This window comes from Apostichopus japonicus, chromosome 20, assembly GCF_037975245.1.
Source record: "Apostichopus japonicus isolate 1M-3 chromosome 20, ASM3797524v1, whole genome shotgun sequence".
NCBI lineage: Eukaryota > Metazoa > Echinodermata > Holothuroidea > Aspidochirotida > Stichopodidae > Apostichopus > Apostichopus japonicus.
Genome location: NC_092580.1, coordinates 3498790 through 3518653, shown reverse-complemented (window position 1 = coordinate 3518653; position 19864 = coordinate 3498790). Strand labels below are relative to the sequence as shown.

The 19864-nt window shown below is 37.9% G+C and overlaps 1 protein-coding gene across 1 annotated transcript in view; it reads right to left on the bottom strand.

Annotated features, from left to right (window-relative positions):
• LOC139961506 (protein MCM10 homolog) overlaps positions 1 to 19864 on the bottom strand; it is a 33024-nt gene that overhangs the window by 9455 nt on the left and 3705 nt on the right. Inside the window, exons 3-18 of the mRNA XM_071960710.1 lie at positions 19180 to 19392; positions 18321 to 18437; positions 17204 to 17329; positions 16566 to 16721; positions 15779 to 15940; positions 14740 to 14839; positions 12836 to 12998; positions 11670 to 11825; positions 10903 to 11030; positions 10435 to 10515; positions 9530 to 9613; positions 8908 to 9078; positions 6486 to 6556; positions 2406 to 2933; positions 1250 to 1371; positions 479 to 592 (exon numbers count right to left, since the gene is read on the bottom strand). Of these exons, the coding sequence (XP_071816811.1) occupies positions 479 to 592; positions 1250 to 1371; positions 2406 to 2933; positions 6486 to 6556; positions 8908 to 9078; positions 9530 to 9613; positions 10435 to 10515; positions 10903 to 11030; positions 11670 to 11825; positions 12836 to 12998; positions 14740 to 14839; positions 15779 to 15940; positions 16566 to 16721; positions 17204 to 17329; positions 18321 to 18437; positions 19180 to 19392 (2492 nt within the window). The remainder of the gene's footprint in view (positions 1 to 478; positions 593 to 1249; positions 1372 to 2405; positions 2934 to 6485; positions 6557 to 8907; positions 9079 to 9529; positions 9614 to 10434; positions 10516 to 10902; positions 11031 to 11669; positions 11826 to 12835; positions 12999 to 14739; positions 14840 to 15778; positions 15941 to 16565; positions 16722 to 17203; positions 17330 to 18320; positions 18438 to 19179; positions 19393 to 19864) is intronic.

Genomic DNA, 19864 nt, shown 5'->3' with positions numbered 1-19864 from the left:
AATATTGTGATTACACAGAGTTATTTTAACATTAATTTAGTTTTTCGTTTTATTGGTCACAGATGTAGAGAAATGGTGTTGGAAATATCCATTGTAACATGAAAAGTGGAAAGATAGGTCTTTATGAAGGGAATGATGAGAATCATCAAAAGCAAAGGATCAAACGAGGGAAGCCATGAGAGACTAGGGAGAGACTAGAAAATCAGGAGAGAGGATGGAGGGAGACAAGAGGAAGACTAAAGATAATCTGGAGAGAGGTTAGAGAGAGAATGGTGGGGGGCGAGAGGAATACTTGAGGATGACTAAAGATAATCTGGAGAGAGGTCAGAGAGAGAATGGAGGGAGGCAAGAGGAATACTTGAGGATGGCTTAAGATAATCTGGAGAGATTAGAGAGAGACTAGACTGGAGAGACTAAAGAGAGATAAGAGAAGAGAGAGACTAGAGCAGGACTAGAGAAGGACTGGAGAGAAACTAACCTGTTGACATGAGACTACTTTCACTTCCTTCTCCATGATGGAATCCATCTTCAACTCCAACTTCTCTTTTTGTTCCATTTCGTTGAAATATTTCTCCTCCAGTTCCGCTTCAAGCTGGAATAAATTAATCGATGACGACAATTAAAGAGGATGGATCATTGTTTGACGAAAGCAGGTGACACAATCTGAGTTTTGATGCATGATACTTAAAAAATACAAAATAAATGGTTGATATTAACTGAAAATTAACAATCATAAACATTAAACTAAAATAATAACATTAACAACTTCCCAATTAATTTTAACCAAATACTACCACACTTACCACTCATTACAGAAGCACCAAAGCCTAGCCAACAATACCTTAATCGTTATTGTTATTGCGATTAATTGCAACCTTTTGGACAACTAAATAGATGTCATAGCCATCACAAAGGAAACCAACTTGAATTACTTGATAAGTGGACTACGATTGGAGTTACCATATTATATCTGCAGGGAGGAGAACAAAATTGTTCTTGCCTGTGGGTATTCCCCCTCCCCTTTGTGAAGAAGTTTTTGAAGGGTACCTACTGTACATGAAGAAAATGGTGCCAGACTTGAAGTTCAAACTCAATACGTAAGATCATAAACTGTTAAAGAACTGACTATTTTTCGATTGACGATTTTCCGTTTGACACGAAATTTGAAAAGCTTGATGGCCCAAAAAATAGGACGTGCGGTAACTATGGTCATGTGAGGCAACCAGCCGCTGTAACTCGATTTTATTACCTGTCTCTTGAATTCTGATTTTCCAGCTATGATCTCCTTCATCTCCTCGGAGTCTATATCGATGACCTCGCCCAGGACCACTTTACGCCTCTTCTTCGTCGGCTGTTCCTCTTCCACATTCTCTGAATGAGTCATAGCGAGAAGTAAGAATGAATTTAAAATTTAAATTTTTTTTTTTATTTATTTAAAATTTTAATTTAAATTTTAAATTTTTAAATTAAAAAAAAACAAATAAAAAATTGTCGAAGCCTAAAAGCTACAACAAATAAAGCAGTCGCATACACCATCGACAGATAATTTTAAACGATGGATATTGTCAGAGATGACATGGCGCTTAAAACCATTTTTTAAACCTGGAACTGAAGGAATCATTGTATTTTATTGAATTTTTCATAATTTTAACTCTCTTTGCACTGCACTTCATTTATCATTTCACATTTAACTGTCATTACACTAGGACCATATGGCTGCATTTTCCAGTCTCTCTATTTGGTTTCAAAGAGAATCTCGTAATACATATCTTGTTAGTTGGAGACTCGTTGTGTCCAACAAAGAAAAAAAAATCATTCATTCAGGTTTGCATTAATTATGACCCTTATCTCAAAAAACTAGAAAATTAGTCCATACATTAACACAATTTTTTTTTTTTTTTTTTGATTGATGAAAGAGACATAATACAATTTGTAGGAATTCTCGATCAATTCCTCCTGCCTTTTCATTTGAGATATTGATATCGATGATTAAGGTCTTGGCAGAACACATTGTCGACAAAAAGATTTTGCTTTCCACTCTATTGATCTTACCTGAATTGAGTTAGGTGCCAACTTTACTCTTAATTGGGTTGTGAAGTCTCCAAAACACTAATGAATTTGGTCTAAATATTCATATTAAAGTAGAACAGTGCAAAAGTGTCAAATTTTAAAAGCAATTCTCTCCCCCCACCCCCCATGGAAATCTGTGACATCACTTACCCATCACATCACATCTCAGAAATGGCATGCAGAAAATGAATACAAGTTACACTAGATTCATCCTATACATTTTTGACATCTCCACACTCCCCCCACCACAATAATGAACCTCACACTTTCATTTTTTATTTTATTTTATTTCTCAAATTCACTACCATTTCTTGATTTTCTAAACTTTGACCTACCGTCTGAGGATGACTTCCGATTCGATTCTGTCCTCTTCTTGATCTCGACCAGAGCTCTCTCGTCCAGTGGTCTTTTCGTCCTCTGTGTCTCGTTCGGGTCCTTCTTGGCGAGTTGTCCTTTCCTCTTCACTAACGCCAACGCCTTGGCCTTGGCAAGCTCTTCCCTCGTCATCCTATGTGATGTCTTATTAAACTTGATCGAGTCTCTCTCCCAGCTCAAGTCGACGTCGCACCCCGGGGTGAGATCTGAGCCCAGAACTGGACCTCCTCCGCCCTCCACCTTGTTGGTGTCCTTGTGTTTCTGGGACGACTTGAATTCCTTCTTGAATTTTTCCAGCAGCAAGTCTTGTTTGGCTTTGATCTTCGCTTCCTTTTCTTTGTCGTCTGGGGCGACGGGGCTGTTCTCCTTGTTCCTGTCCCTCTGGACGGAGCCGTCTTTCGTCCTCTTCCGAGAGTTGATCAGAGACGAAACTTTCTTTTGGTGTTCCTTGAGTAAGTCAGCCGCTGCTACTGATACAAAATTCTGGGCTGTGAAGGAAGAAGAGTGTTGGAAGTTAACATCAAGTTTCCTGCGCTCTGCTAAAATACTAGGGCCGCGATGAATAAACAATGAATTAATTTGCATGTTTCACTTGGTCTACAACAACATAAATTTGTGGACTTGTTTTTTTAACTCAACAAATGATGATGATCATCATCACCTCACAAAAACCAATTTTATTTTCAAAACAGACAACAACCCTTAATAACTTTGGCATAAATATTTTCATTGTAGATATATAGTAGTATGCTGCAACTTACTGTAACTTATTCCCTAAAATTTGTTTACTGTGTTTTGTGAGCAACATATGTAGCTGCACTGATAGACACAGTTGTTGTGTTTAAAAGTCACCGACCACCATTGTAACCACTTTCTGGAACAAGCTTTTCAGTGAAAACCGCTTAAACTTGGTACAGTACGTGGCAGATGGAAACATCAATTTTTGTATTCTGGGGCACTTAGTTCAAAATTGTCGTACCCCCAAAACGGTACAGTTAGCTTAACACAAGTGCAATGTTTGGCAAATTTTTCGTTACTTCAAGCCTTTTGAGTAAAGACCATGACAAGTATGAAATCTATTACATTCTGGTAGAAACTCATCAAGCAATCGGTGAAATCACGTATTTGGAAGGACAATGCACTGAATCACTGGGCAAAAATTCAGAGAGTTGGTCATTACTAACAGGGCTTTCGTCCTTTGAAAGAACATAATTTGAGCTCCGAGGTTCAGCAAAGTTACTGTATATCATGTTACCAACTCTATCCAAATCTCCATATTGGCTACCTATCAGCAAATATCAAATAGCACCAGTTTTTTGGAAAATGTTGACACCCGCAGCGTAACAGTTGTTTACTCGAGATAATTTGATAGGATATGGACCACAATTATTCAATTTTAGTGGTGGAATATGACCAGCAGTCTTAATTTATACCAAATATGAGTTGCTCTTCAACATTTCACATGTATGTTTGTATGTATGTATACGTGTATGTATGTATATATATATATATAAATGAAAATCGTAATGAGTTGGAAAATCAAGAACAGTGAAAAAACTTCCAGCCTCCACCGGGATATATACTTATCATGAAAGGCAGAGCAAACAAGAAAACCAGAACATGTTTCTCGCCCAAATTTTTCCAAAAGGGAACGAGTAGAGCCTATTTGTTTTCAAATTAATCAGAGCATCCTTTTGTCTAGTACTCTGCATGTAAGCTTAGGACTTTTTCAACCACTTAAAAAAAAAAAAAAAATCATTTTCCTTTTATTTTATTTGGCCTAATTTTGTTGAAGCCTTGTTTCTTGTTTAAAGTCAGAATTCTGTTGAATGATTATTATCGAGTCCGGAACGAGACATGCAGCTCTGTAAGCTTTTTGAGCCTACATACTTTATGACCTATATAACTGACAAGACAGATGATAAGAGAAACACTCGGAAACTACTTGAAACTGATGCTCTCGTGTAATGTTACTTTCCGTCTGTAATGGAGAGGTGAATGTCCTAACTACGATAGAGAGAGATCAAATATCTGCATATGACTATATAAATATTTAATAATAATAATAATAATAATTTTCCAAAACTTTCATCTAAAATGTCATTAGACAATAGACATCTACAACTGTCTCAAGTTGCATGAAACAGAAGTCTTACAAGTTCCGCACAAAATTTGAACCGTGTGAAGTTAATTTTTCCACTAATCAAACTTCTTAAAGGGGGCCTATGGTGGTGATAAAAAAAACACACACAGCTGGATATGCTAACATGGGCATGACAAATAAACAAATTGTAACACATGGTCAAGCGATTAAAATATTGCAATTTAGCATATGTGGTGCAGTATTCATAGCATTGTAAGGCCCTTTATCTTCACAAGGTTGCCAAAGTAGGATTAATATTAGGCATAACTTTTTTTCTAATAGGGTTGTGAATGAGTGGAATGGTTTGCCTGAGAAAGTTGTACTTGCAAGTAGTGTGAATGGGTTTAAGAATGCTTTGGACAAGCACTTTTTAAGCATTGTAATCGGGTCTGAGTGTTTGTGTCTTCAGTTTTTTTCTCCTATAGGGTTCTTGATTGGGACTTGAGTGTCCCTCCTGATCCTTTTTCTACTAAACTAAACTTGTAGCACATAGTCAGCAACTTTTCCCCCCTAATTTATGCATAATTTGTGCAGTAATTGTAGCTTTGTAAGTCCCTTTTTATTATCTTCACATGGTTGCCATGTTGACCTTTACCTTCACATGGTTGCAACTTGGTAACACATGGGGTAGCGAATTTATTTTCTCTAACATTTGAGCATGTGCAGTGTGAGCAGTAGCTTTGTAAGGCCATATAACCATGGAGCTATAAACAGATTATAGCTCCATGATATAACTAAGAAATGGCTGCCATAGGACTAAGACATAGACTAAGCACAGCAGGCATTTATGGAAGCGTGATACCATTGATTGATGTTTCTCTCTGCCTCTTAGTATGTATGTATGCTCTCTTTAAAACATTCTCGGGGGAACATGTGATCATATACAAACACCCCCCTCCCCCCTCAAAAAAACCATGTGGATGATTGCAGAGCCTCGAACATCTGCTAGACCATTAAATCAACAAGTGTTGTTATGAGGCATATCAGAATTGCAAAGAAGGATAACAAGAATCAACAAGGGAATGTTTTCCTTTGGGTAAAATAATAATATTGGGAAAATAAAATTGGGATAATTCTTTTCAAAACTTGAAGATGTCAACGGAGAAAGAAAGCCCAATATTTATGTTTAGTTTAATATGATCAAAAAGAAAGAAAGGTGTACTGAAAATTACAAACAAAAACTGAAGAGAAAACAGGTGACAATTTATTAATATATCAAACTTTTGAAAGTCATGACCAGCGGGCTATCATCTTGGCCAGTGTCTGGGAGATTAGTGCCTCATCTATGGCGTTTCCCTTTGCTTTCCTCGTCATAGACTGCTGTCGAAAATGTCTTTTTTCCCCTGCTACGTTGGGTCTTAAACAGCATTATCTGTAATACTGCAACTGTATGGTTGTTTCTAACCATCTATGCTTCAATCACCTTGCATTTTTTGCAGACTGTGACATCGAATCCCACCTTCTTGCTTGTAAATTTCTTCGGAGGTTTTGGTAGATTCTGGTTGTTCATGGGCTTTCCAACAGCATGTGAACTAATACTTCGACACTGAACTTTCATTTCAAGGAAACAGGTTTGTAGTTTGACTTTCCACAATTGTTCATGACAGTATATAGTCTTTTTGGCTCAATACCCTTGAGCTGTGTGTATAGGTAATTAGCAATGTTACTCATGTGACCGACTGGCAGTCGACCTTTAACGTAGTGTGCAACCAAGCAAAACCCAATTAAAAACTCCATTAAAGTGTCGCTTGCATTTTATTTTGATCATGTGGATTTGGTTATCATCAAAAAACTGTTTGAACGTACATAAATTAAACTCATTCCCCCCTCCCACCCCCCCACAAAAACATCAAACCCAATAATAACTTGTTTTCTTGGGTGTTAATACATGACTTACATCTTTCAGCTTCGACCATATGTCTGATGAAATTTTGAGACCCTGGCGTGGGTTGACTGAGTAACGAATGGCTGGAAAAGAAGGAACAGAAAAAAAACCAGATACAGTTATGGGATGATATCATAATTCAAATTAGTAATTAATTCAAGGATTCAACAGTAAAAGCCTGTATGGGATGAACTAAAACACTCTGGGTCAATTTGTTCTTCAGTACCAAGAACAGTGCAGTTCTCAATTTTACTTACTCCAATCATCTTTATCACAAGGATCTTCCATAAACACATTGGAGTGTCGGCCAGGAAGGCAGTTATTTTTAACACGCTAACCAGACACATCTGAAAGTGGGAGCTAGGCAGCAAAATGGCTTAGAAATAACTTGCACTTCACATTGGTTGGCTATCCAAATCACAGCTTTAGCTCCTCTATTTCTTTCTTCTTTCTTTTACAAATTTAGAGGACCATTACCCTAGATTACCCACTAGACAGTAGCACTGATTCAGCCACTTTGGCTTGTAAAAGGGGACAAGACACTTTGACAGCCCAAGACGGCCGAGAGCGTCATTTTACATTTTTCCGTTCACCATCTTCTACAATTCCAAAAACCAAATGTGATGATCAAAATTTTGTTAGCCAAACGTACTGAGTACTACTCATAGTGAAACTGATTTATCAAAATAAGACATCTTCCAGACAGACATTAAGAAAGTGAAAACTTAGAATTTCCATTTGATTTTTAGCAGGTCATCTCTGAGACATGTTTAATATCAACATATGTAATCACATGTACATGTATACAAAGTGCAACATGAAACATTTTGAAAGTTTCAGACTTTCTTCTTTTTGATATCTAGGGTTCAAACCCCAGTTAAGGCAGTTTCCTTTTTCTATTCTTATACCTCTTTCCTTCCATTATGAACCTTAAATATTAGAAACAAGCATTATTTCTCAACAGATACAGTGGGGCAGTGGTTAGTGCTCTGTGCCAGAAGAGCAAGACAAACTCCTTGTCTAGGGTTCAATTCTCACAGAATGCATGTCTATGGTTCAAGTCCAGCCAGAGCATTTTAATTTTCTGTTTTTTGGAGGACGTGAAAGTATAAAGGTAAGAAACGAAGTTTATTCATTGGGAACCAAAATGGTGTAAGCGGTAGTTCCATATGCGATTAGACAATTCTGATCGGCTTGGTTCAAGTCCATGGTCAGTGATCGCTGGAAAAGGACCTCCCCTGCACCCCTCCCTCTGACAAGGTTCCCAAGTGGCCAAGGGAATTGGCCGGCACCCTCCCCCTGACAAGGTTCCCAAGCGGCCAAGGGAATTTGCCAGCACCCCTAACGTTACTTGGGCTGAGCATGTTGCGGGACCTCAAAGTTATTCTGAAATTTTTGTTATTTTTCTTCCTCCAAACGATGATTGTGAAGGTTCCCATGTATAAAATCTTACCACATGTATTTCACCTCATTTGATACGATAATTATAACGATTTAATACATTTTTGAGCCAAAACCACAGGGAGTATATCCAGCTAAAATCCATCTTCGCCCAGGACTGTATATAATTATAGCCTAGGGTATGGTACTGGTACAAACAGTGCAGTACGGTACTTGAGATTTGATGCTGTAATGAAATGGATTCGTTTATTATTACGGAGGGTTCCCCGATGTCATTTTTAGTTATCTTTGGCTACGTTTTACTTTTTGTACGAAAGACTTATTGAAAGTACATATCCTGCAGAAAACAACAGCCGATTAACGATGTAAATAATTTTGTACTATTCTCATGTATGTAGTTTATAATCCCGTATTTACATAGCCCCTATGTTACATTCTTATTGTCTGAAGTTCCAAACACGTGGTGACTTGTTGATAGTTGAAAACTTTTCATTGTGAACTTTTGAACTTGAAGGGTTGCCCTATTCCAATATCATGGAATAGTGGGGAACCCCCAATTTCTGTTTGTGTACGGATTACAAGTTTAATCCATGTGCGAACATGTCAATCTAATATCGTACATCGAGAATGAATGAAGGATGGTGTGGGTTGCTATTTTCCAAGGTTTGAGCTTCTTTTTGAAAGTGTATGTTAAAAACAAAGGCCCTAATATAGCGTGTTACTTTGGATGTTTTGTTTGTGTACAATTGTATGTGTAAGAGTATGTACATGACCTAGGCTATGCCATTGAATGTATGACATTGACAGTCTCATAACTAAGTGCTTTGAACCATAGATGAAATGTTGAGGAAAATCCCGGTAGTAGTTACGATACCGGGATTCATGTTGCAACACTAACGGTTGTGGGAAATTTGCACTACCACACAACGCTAGGGAGCGATGTGAATCTGAGGAAACATCCGTCACATTTATGGGGACAAACATGGATACCTGCTGGACTTATTCCGTTATATATTTCTGTAATTAAACTTACAATTGTTTGGTTGATCCTGAGACCTTGACAACGGTATCTTCTTCTAGTTTATCCTTTCCTAGTAAAGTCACACACTTTGGTTTCAGCTCCTCCTTGATTTCGTTAGCATATATCGAGCCGAGCTTCTTCATGGCGATTTTCTTGTTGGGGTTCTTGATCGGTTTGAGCCTTCTACAAAATTTGAGAATAGATAACATTATCCACTACAAAATTTTATTTACTTTTATACTGGGAGGTGAGATATTGTGATGGGTAATGGATAGGTCATAAACAAGGGATTGAGGATCTAGGGATGTCTCCACCCCACCCCCTACCCCTATATACCCCACACCCTGAAAGGTGCTTATCTCCAAAAACTAGAACTACACATTTAAATAATGAATAAGACCCTTTTCATTTTTAACAATTGATAGTACCCTTTTGTTGTATTGTTTTCAAGTGGCCTATTATAGAAAAAACATTCAAATAATGGAATGTGAGTATTCAGTGAGTTTCATATTTCTCCAAGATTAATTAAGGAGAAACCATAAGGGGCATGACAGATATTGCACCATTAGCTAATTCGAGCCCTAGTTCCCTTAGCAACCGATCTATCAAGGTATAAACAAAGACAGTCTCTCACTCTGTAGGGTTGTACAGCTTGCCTCCATACATTACATTCTGGGTGGCTTTCTTCATTGCAGCAGTGGGGTTCAGTCCAGAGTAGCTGAAAATTAATTGAAATTTATATTGGAATCGTACAGAGCTGCCAAATTAAAGACATAAAACAAGGGGTAACTTGGTTACTATGACACCCAGCTGTTTGTGTCCACACTGATCAAAGTTAACCCTGCTATTGTCTCTTTTCCTTATAGCTCACATTGAAAAGCAATTGACCCTGTTCCTATGGTCACTACACACTCCCCCACCCCCGCCCTACACCTCCTTACTACCAACTGAGCTTACACTGAAAACCTAAAATATCAGCATACTCTATGTAGTAATGCCTAGCCTAATGTTACAAACAGGTGCAATACTGCTGTAGTAACCCTGAATTTGAGCAAGCTCAAAATTGTGATGCAGTATTTCTTTATCGAACAACCTGATTGGGAGTTTACTGTGTGAAATAGTAAGCTCGATGCACATGCAGTATAGAGATTTTTAAACATCAATTAACAGACAAATTTAGGTTCAAAACTAAACAAAATCCTACTTTTTTGTGTGAAACAAAACCTAAGAGAGATAAAAACTATGCAATCAATCGCAAAAGCCACACACACAAAAATAAAACCAAAATCCCATTTAGATACACACACAAGTAAACATCCTAGAACATTTAAAGAATTGCACAAAAAATAACTAAGAAGGATGAAAAACACTTTATATACTTGCCACACAAAATCTAAGAAAGATCAACACAATTTAAGTGAAAGCAAATATCATTAAATGTAACAGAATCCATGAATTTTTTTCCATGGAAATAGATTGAGATAAACAAAATGCATGACATTACAACTTAAAACTGATGGCATTCTACAACTGGCTGACCTTGTGTTTAAATCGGTCCGTTTAGAACACTGCTTCTTGTACTGTGATTGAATGTGGTAATCACACCACTCACATTCTGATCTAAAGAATGAAAAGAAAGAAATCATTGGAGGAGGAAATTTTTTTCCAAGTTTCTTTGGCATACATTCATTTTTATTTACAACAACAAGAAAGGGATAGATTTTGATGTTGTATAAATATAACCAAGGCACTACTCCACACTTAATTGTCCCAAACAAAAGATTTAAAACAAAATAATAAACAAGCAAATAAGTGAAAACACAAAAGAGGAGAATATTGCACAGAATCAATGTTATTCATATGTTAGGAACGGTACCCTACGATAAACCTCGAAACCAGGCCAAAAAATTACCGATTCCCCAACCCTCCCTCTCCAGAAAGAAAAACAACTTAAGAACAAGCACTATCGTACAGCAACAAAAAGGACAAAGAAATCTTTCTTCTTACTTATTGACAAACATTGTACAGCGCCCTCCATCCTTCTTTGATCCTTTACACCATCCCATGTCCTTTGATTTACCCAAAACTAACAACTTCTGAGGATTGTCAACGCTAAGGGAAACATCATCAGAACCCTGCAAATTAAAAAAAAATAAAATTGAATTTGAATTTATTGGAATTTGAATAATATCAAATTTATTTATCAAATTTATTTTTCTGCTTGGGATGGGGTGGGGGGGGGGGAACATCTACAGTTGCGGTAGCCAATGGAAGGACAATTCAGAAAAGGTGTCGGTTAGCCATACAATCAGGCCATACAATTATATTTATATTATAGCCATAATATATAGCCATACAATACAGTTAGCCATACAATTAGCCATACAAACAGGCCTAAGTCTAAGTTCAGGCTATTTACTGGCTAAATGTCAGTGAAGTTTGCTGTCTGGAACACAAACTTGACCGGGATGCTTAGAACACGTTTCTCCTACTTCGGTCAGAAAAGAAATTGATTCCTGGACCATCCCTTTTTCAGTGAAAACCATTCTTATTAAACTTGTATGCACCCAGAATCCCCTCTATAGCAACAGCAGAAGCTCACACGACTAGAATTTTCCAATCTATACATAGAACATTGTAAATTGTACCATGCGATAATGACTGCGGGTTGGGAAAAGAATAATTCAACACAGAATACGTAATGTGCAGAAGAAATGACACTAAAGCAGAATCATATATATATACAGTGGAGGAATTTCCACTTTGTAACTCACATCTTTGGGAGGCATAACCTTGGCGTTGAGCAGCCCGACAACGGTGCCCTCCATAGTTTTCCAATGGTCTTCGTGTGATTTACCAAAGAGGAACAAGCTTACCAGTGGACAATTCCTTGAAAGGTCATTCAATTTCCATATTGAAAATTGTTTTCCCTGAAAGAAACAAATTAGGTTTATTTACATAGCAATATGTAAATTTTACATATCAACAAGGAAATGATGAAAAATAGCGATGAATTAAAATGTGGAATCTTGACACTGGAAACGGATAAAGATTAGCTTCACTTTATATGAAGTGATACATATTTCGTCCCAGAGCAATAAACGGGGCTCTCCAAACTACGAATAAGACCGTAATTAAGACAGTGATTTCCTACACCACAATTCTCTGTTACAAGGCAGTATCTTGTACAGGATTACAGCTTTTCGTTCCGTTTACTGAAATCTCTGTCTGCATAAAGTGCAGATGATTCCATGCTTGTTACAGTATATTGAATAGGACTTGTCGGAGGAAAGTTATTCTGTATCGCATAGCAAACATGCTATGCAAAGTTGCTTTACAAGTGCAAAGATGCATAGCAGAGATTACAGACAAGAACAATAGGATTTTATTATAAGAGACAAAAGTTCAGACGCCTTCGAACAGCTACGAAAAATGTGAACATTAATTAAATCCCTGCTTGGTGTAAACGTTTCCACTTTCCAGCATCACATTCTTGCATGGTTGTGCTTTTACAAAAGTACTGACTGCTTTTAGAGTCCCCACACATCGAGAATTATTGTTATTCAGCATTGTTTCTCATTCCCCTTGTTCCCCCTCCCATCCCCCCAGTTTATGTGTATGACCACCAAACTCAAAATAAAAATAACTTGTTAGTCATAACAAGGTAGCAGCTTAGAATCATACTGTGGAGTTGAATAGCAGTTAAACAATAGCACACGAGCAACGCGGTACTACTTGGTCATCTCCAAATACTAAAGAGATCTTGATTGTCCTCTCTGCATCCCCCTCCCCCTCCCCTCCCCCATTCTGCATTAACTTAACATTTAACATGTGGCTACCTACCGTTTTGCTCGTCTTCGGTGAACTCTTGGAGATGATGACACCGATGGTGACCCGGTCACCCTCCCCCCTCCCCCTTCCCCATTCTGCATCAACTTACCGTTTTGCTCGTCTTCGGTGAACTCTTTGAGATGATGACACCGATGGTGACCCAGTCTCCCTCCACGTCCGCTCCCTTGACGTGTCTCTTCAGGATGGAGAGTCGTAACATCTTCCTCTGTTGCATCTTGACTTTCAGAGCACTCATGGAGACCACCGGATTGCTGGTTAAGGAGTGAAGGCATGTGGACATGTATATCACAGAGTACTAGTCAACAGTATCTTACCCGTATATCACATAATCAGTTTTCTTCTTTCCTATCTTTGAGAGAAACCGCAGAACCGGTTTTGGGGGAATAATCAATTGCGCTGGTACTTCAAACTACTGTAGAATTGACATATTTCTTACACGAAATGCAACGATTCGTATCGTGTTCTGCACATAGAGCCTTATTGCTTGCCAGTATCTAACGTGCATTGACCTCATAAGTGCTACTGAAAATTAAACACTTTGTTATTCCTTGACTTCTGACTGCTTAAGTACGTAAGCTTCTTGTAGCTAAAAATCCCTACACGGTGGTTCGTTAGACTGAACATTGAAGAATGATACTAATATATGAACTGCAGGTGTATGATCTATTTGGTGAGGGGTGGGGCATCAATAGGCCTCGTAGAATATCTGCATGGGTCCCACTTGTTCGATAATTCGGTGAGTCGAAGGGGGAAAATTAATCAAGTTAAGCCACCTGAGATGTTACCAATGAGCGTATCACAGGTATACCACAGGTCTAACAGCGCTAGATACATCACCTCCATCACCAATGCCAAAAATTGATGTCGAGCTGTCCAAGTTTGTGTCATATTAAAATTATAACTTCTATGCACCAAATAAAAGGAACAATAACACTGTAAATTATGCAGATTATTCTGAGTCGATTATTCGACCAGACAATTTGACAAATTTCAAAACTTTCCAAAAAAATTTTGACAATATATTTAAACCGTGAGTGATATCATGTTTGCTTCCTGGTGCTGGGTTTACTTATCTCTGCTGCTAAAAACCACTCCCTCCACTGTTTATCTCCTACCTCTCCCCTTCCCCTGTTGCTTTCTTCTCTCCATCCCTTGTCTACTAATACTCTTACATCTATCTCATTGTGTTCACCGTGCTCATTAACCATCTGTATTTTGTGCGTGTTTTTGTCCCTTCTGTTACTGTTACTTGTCATTTAGCCTCTGAAGAAGATCCTGCAAGATCGAAACGTCAGGCCAACTTACTTTTACACAAAAAAACAAACAGTCAGACCAGGCCGCCATCTTTGGAAGGTGGCAAATCGGGCAGATAGCCGTTGCGCAATCATGCATGTCCATCACCGCCATTGTTTTGTGTTTGTTTTGTGTTGGAGTCATGTACATGTACAGTTTCTCATATAGCTCCCCTTCAGAGAATTCAGAATGCTGCTGCACGCCTAGTCCCACTCACTGAAAAGTTTGATCACATCTCTCCTGTACTCCCTTCATTGCATTGGCTTCCTGTCTCTCAGCGCATCCAGTTTAAGATCCTACTTCACACCTACAAAGCGATCAATGTGCTTGCCCCTCAACATATCACTGACCTTCTTACTCCTTTGCATCGGTCAACTACAGTTACGCTTCGCTTTTCCTATTATGCGCATTTGCAATTAACTCCCGATCCACGTACCCGCACTGGTTACGGCGATCGTGCCTTTTCTGTCGCTGCGCCTTCTCCTTGGAACAAACTCCTATTTCACATTCTTGACTCTCCCTCCCTTTGTATTTTCAAGAGACACTTAAAACATTTCTGTTTGATTCCTATTTTTTTTTTCTTCCTTGGTTTCCTTTGTCTCTTTCCTACTTTGTAAAGTGCTTTGAAACGCTGTATTAAGCGCTATATAAATGTCATTCATTATTATTATTATTATCATTATTAATGTTTTTTCTCACCTGACTCTTATCTTAGAATAGTATTCAACTTCCCACGGTTCATCTTGTGACTTGTCGGTCTTGCTGGATATGGAGGAGAAGATGGACTTCCTCTGAGGATCTGAAACCAAGCAAGAACATGGAGATCAAACTTAAGCCTTCCCAGAAAGACAGCAGATTTAACTGCCCGAAGGTCTACCTTAAAGGATGGACTTCAGGCACAGAATTAATCATCATTATTTAGTCGAAGGTAAAATAAGAACCGCTATCGGTCCATTTTATGTTTCTACACCATTTAAAGTTTTTTTTTGAGAAATGATTCTCTAAATATCAGTTTTAATATGAAAATAAAGTGGCTGGATTAGTTAGTCTAACACACAGACATTTGGTCAGCCAATCAGAAACAGCACAATTACTGAATAAAAAACTCAACCTTTAGTTATCCTTTTAATGGCCTTGATGTGTTTACACTGCATTACAAAAAAAAGGGGGGGGGAGGGCCTCAAAAACGTTTATACTGCATTAAAAATCGATCAGGGACACATGTTGATGTTTGCCATACAAGGGTGTCCTGTTGTTGATATGAAGTTAAAAGAACCTATTTTTTGGTTGAGTTATTACATTTTATATATCAATGCATTAATATTTAACATCAGATGTGCACCGAGCAGCTGACATCATCATTAATTTTAGCCTCACTGAAACGTTCCATAAAGATAGCGTGATATTTAAAACATTAACGCCTTGAAAAAATTAAAATAATTATGGAAAGTTTTAAAAGCTCTCATCATTTAAGGCAACATAGTGACATATTGTTTGCCCGGACATTTGTGTACATGCTGAGAGTTGAAGCAAATATATCCATAGCAACCTCGAAACAGGTGAACTGTCTTACTTCTCAACCAAAATGCTAAAAACAATGAGTTTTCTCAATTAAATCAAACTGGTTAGCATAAAAAGACAGTAATAGTTTAAATTTCACGATGAAATTAAGACCTCAAGGAAACGGCACTGGAGAAAACTGAAATATCTACCTAAAAACATGGATACATGTAAATACCTTTTGGTGTTGAGAGACTGCCTTTAGGTGGTGAGTGCTTTGGCATGTGGGCTACTCTCTGTCTCGATGATTGATAAAAGTTGTTACTGCCTCCGGCAAAACTACATGACTTCTCTTCCTCCTCCTCCCGTCTCTTCCCGTTGGCAGATGAGTTGGACTTCTCTGAGATGAAAGGTTTTCAAATGTAGAAGAATAAATATATAGCAAAAATTTGACCAGTTTGTGAAGCAATTTGCGATTACTGGATAAGTTATTCACCTGTAAAGATACTAGTGCAAGACTATAAATACCTGTAGTCATGGCTAGAGCCTGTACTCATATCATATCCTGTACTCATATCAAGAGGTATTGTACTTGTACTCAAGATGTTGTACTATTAACAGGAAGTCTGACGGTATGAGAGATATGAGAGCGTGGTGGCCGATTGGCTAAGGCGTCGGACTCCGGGACTCGTGATCCAAGGATTGCTGGTTCAATTCCTGCCTAGTTCATTACGTTGTGTCCTTGGGCAAGATGCTTTATCTCAATTGCCTCTCTTCACCCAGGGGTTAAATGGGTTCCTGTGAGGTAACTTGTCATTGGGCGCAGTACATAACTGCTGCCGACTGGAGGGATTGTCTCTGGGACTGGTTATCATTGACCAGGGGTAAAATAACGTCTGTAAAGCGCTTTGAGACCTATCGCTGGTATAAAGCACTATATAAAAATCAAATATTATTATTAATTATTATTATTATGCATGTATGTCACTTTATATATATCTCTACTCGATATGGATGGTACTCACTTTCCACTTTCTCTTTTCCATCAGAGGTCGGCGGGTCGGCTTCATCGTCCGATCCCTCCAAGGAACCAAACATCTCCAGAAAGGACTTTTTAGAGGCAGGGTCATTCTTAGGACATTCTGTTGCAATCCCACCTTTGTCTTTATCCTTGTGCCCCTCTGAGAAATGAAAAAAAATTAAATGTAGAAAAATAACATTTTTGAACTACCTTCAGAAATGCTGTCCAGAGAAAAAGCTCTCTTGAATAAAACTTTTATGTGCTATCTCTAAATCTGACAAAGTGCACATGAAACAAATAACTAATATCTGCCTGGTTGCTCATTTCACCAGCCTTATTTTTTTTTTTTTATTTCGGTACAAAAAAAGGTTACCAAACCTGCTAAGAATTACTCAAAATTGAGGACAGGTTGGTGAAAACTAATTGTATTGCTCTTTATTATCTGCAAGTAGTATTCGGCTGCCTCTCAAAAAACCTGTGCAGTAACTGATGTGTGTTATATATAATTCAGGTAAATGCCTATGGAGATTTTAGTGGGTAGTGTTACAAAGAACTGGCATTTTCTTTAGCAAGATTGTGGGCAAAAATTGTGGGATTCTAGGTCTGTTATATGCATTTTGATTTCTACACAGTAAAACTCACTTTCAACGTCATCTTTGGAGTTTGATTCGGCGTCTTTCTCCGAGCTCTCCAAGGAACCAAAGATCTCACTGAATGACTTTTTAGTCGAGGATCCACTTACAGCATTCTCGCCAACATCTTGCGTCTCTGGGGACGCAAAATAGTGTGAAAATAAAGAAATTTCAGGTCATAAAATGTCAGCTTTACAAGCAATGCCTCAAAATAATAATAAGTTACCTCTGTAAGACTCCCACTGAGGATCAAATAACTACATGGCTTACCCTCCTCCTGCTCACGTTATCAACAGTAAAGTAAAAAGATATCATTGGCTAGAAATGGGGACTTGGACCAGTGACCATCAGGGAATACAAGTTCCCTTGATTCTTAAAATATCTTCATAATCCTCAGTCAGTTTTCTGTCCATGAGTCCGGAATAAAAATTATCACAACTTTGTAACCCAATTCTCGTCCAACACCTGATAAGGTTAATTTTAAGCTCTTCCTATCTTGCCCAGGCTTTATATCTCTTTGAATGTTGGAATCATCAAACATTGGTTCTTAATGAAGATTATAGATTATAATGGCACTTTGGTACGTTTGTCTGGGTCATCCCGTGGGATCACATGTCAGAACAGGACAGCACTCTAAAACACAACAAGACCTGTAGATCCCAGGGAATAATTCAGCGTTCAGAGTTTATGAAACATTTTCGAAGACCCTGAATTTTTCTTCTCGTTGAATACTGTCGGTTCCTCCATAGAAAACTAGCTATACGTCTTTTACACTTGTATAGCAACTTGACCATTTCGTATAGCTTCATGCCGATTCTTTGAATGATGATTGTTAACCAATGTAAAAATTTGTAAAAAAAAGTTCTTAATGTCTACTAGCAGAAAATTGCCAGTACCTTTCTGTTCTACTGACAAACAACACAATCCACTGGCATTTAGCAAGAAGATAGTCCAAATGTCGAGGCCTGTTTATAAATGTATTATTATTATTAATGATTTAAATATAATAGATGGTTAATATAATCTGAAGTACATATCTGCACTTTCTTTTCAAATCTGACAGGACAGCTCTCTCTAGAGCATGACAAGAAATATTCTTTCAGTAAAAAATAGCTGCCTAATTTTACCAATAGGAGCAGTTGATACGATGTCCTTCTCTCCAACTTCCTTCTTAACGTTCTCTGTCCTAGCTTTAAACTGGCAGTCACCATTTGATACACTATGTTTCAACTGAACACCATTCTCTGTAAGGGCAAAAGAGAAACATAAAACAGACTTAAAACATAAAACAGACATAAAACAGACTTAAAACATAAAACAGACATAAAACAAACAGACTTATCATTCTTTTTTTAAAGTTAAGGATGGAATTGGATGATGGGGGGGGGGGGGGAGGTTGATGCCAGGTTAAAAAGCTTTGTAAGTATAATAATGCAAATCTACCAAATCTACCATCACCTCGTCTGAAAAACCTGACTATTGGTAACTGATAAATCGTTTTTTGGGATAAAATTATCAGCTAACAGCTTATGACTATTGCTAATGTAATGTCAAAGTAAATCCTTCTCAAAAGTATTTTCTCCCAATTATCTTCAATTTCAGCATATTCCTTCTATTCAAACCCGTAAACAATAACCGGCCAAACTACAGATTACATTTTGGACGGTCAGTTCTTTACATTCTTTTAATTTTTAAACGAAACTGAGTGACTTGGGTTGTCTACAGAGAAATTACCGACAGGCAATCACATATACCAAAACACAACTCCGGTTCGAGTCACTCCAAGATTAATGTATGTCGTCCAGTTACAGAGTTGTTGACAATTGACAATTCATAAATATGAATGTAAGAGACTGACTTCGGTCAGCTTGAGGCTTTGATAAGCCAATGAGGCTTCTTCGCGAGTTCCTGCTTGCAGGAGGATCTAAAATACATACATACATACAAACGCTAATAATAACTACCAATCCCAAACATTTAGTTTACCTTTCGGTGGTTCAGATCCTCTCCTCTCTAGTGGCAGTGGATTATTTTTCTTCTGAGAAGGATTCTTAGCAGGGCCTGTTCGTTTCTTCTCCAGCCTCTTACGGGTGGGACTATCAAGAGATCCCGATAACGCCTGAGAAAAAAGCTCCTGGGATCCTAAGCTTTTGCTTTTTTTGCTTTCCTTGAGTTGCTTTCTCATGATGCGAAGCTCCTCTAGAAGTACAAAGAAAAAGGAACGGGGGGAAAAAAGAGAGAAAATTTACAGCATTGTTTACTTTAAATAAATTATCACAGCTAACAATTTTAGAGGTTTCCTCTTGTAAAAGAAAATTACTACTGATTAGTTTCTAAGTGTCACTAGTGTTACATTGAGAATTGGACCCTCATTTGATGACATTAAAGTAATCAGTGCTGAGATATACATTCAACCAGGGTTCTATAGCAACATCTGTTAATAAATGGCAGTATTGTAGGCCTAAAGCTTTGGTTCAACAATAGATCAAACATGAACAGCTGCATGAGTCAAACACTTTTAGCAAGAAACTAAGTGCAATAGAGACTTATAATGTGAACACATGTGGCCAGTAGAAGACATCGCACTTTCAATGACAACCCTCTTCAGGCTCTGCTTCCTATGTATGTAACATTTCTTATTTACAGCAAACTGGTTGTGTTTCTTTGCCAA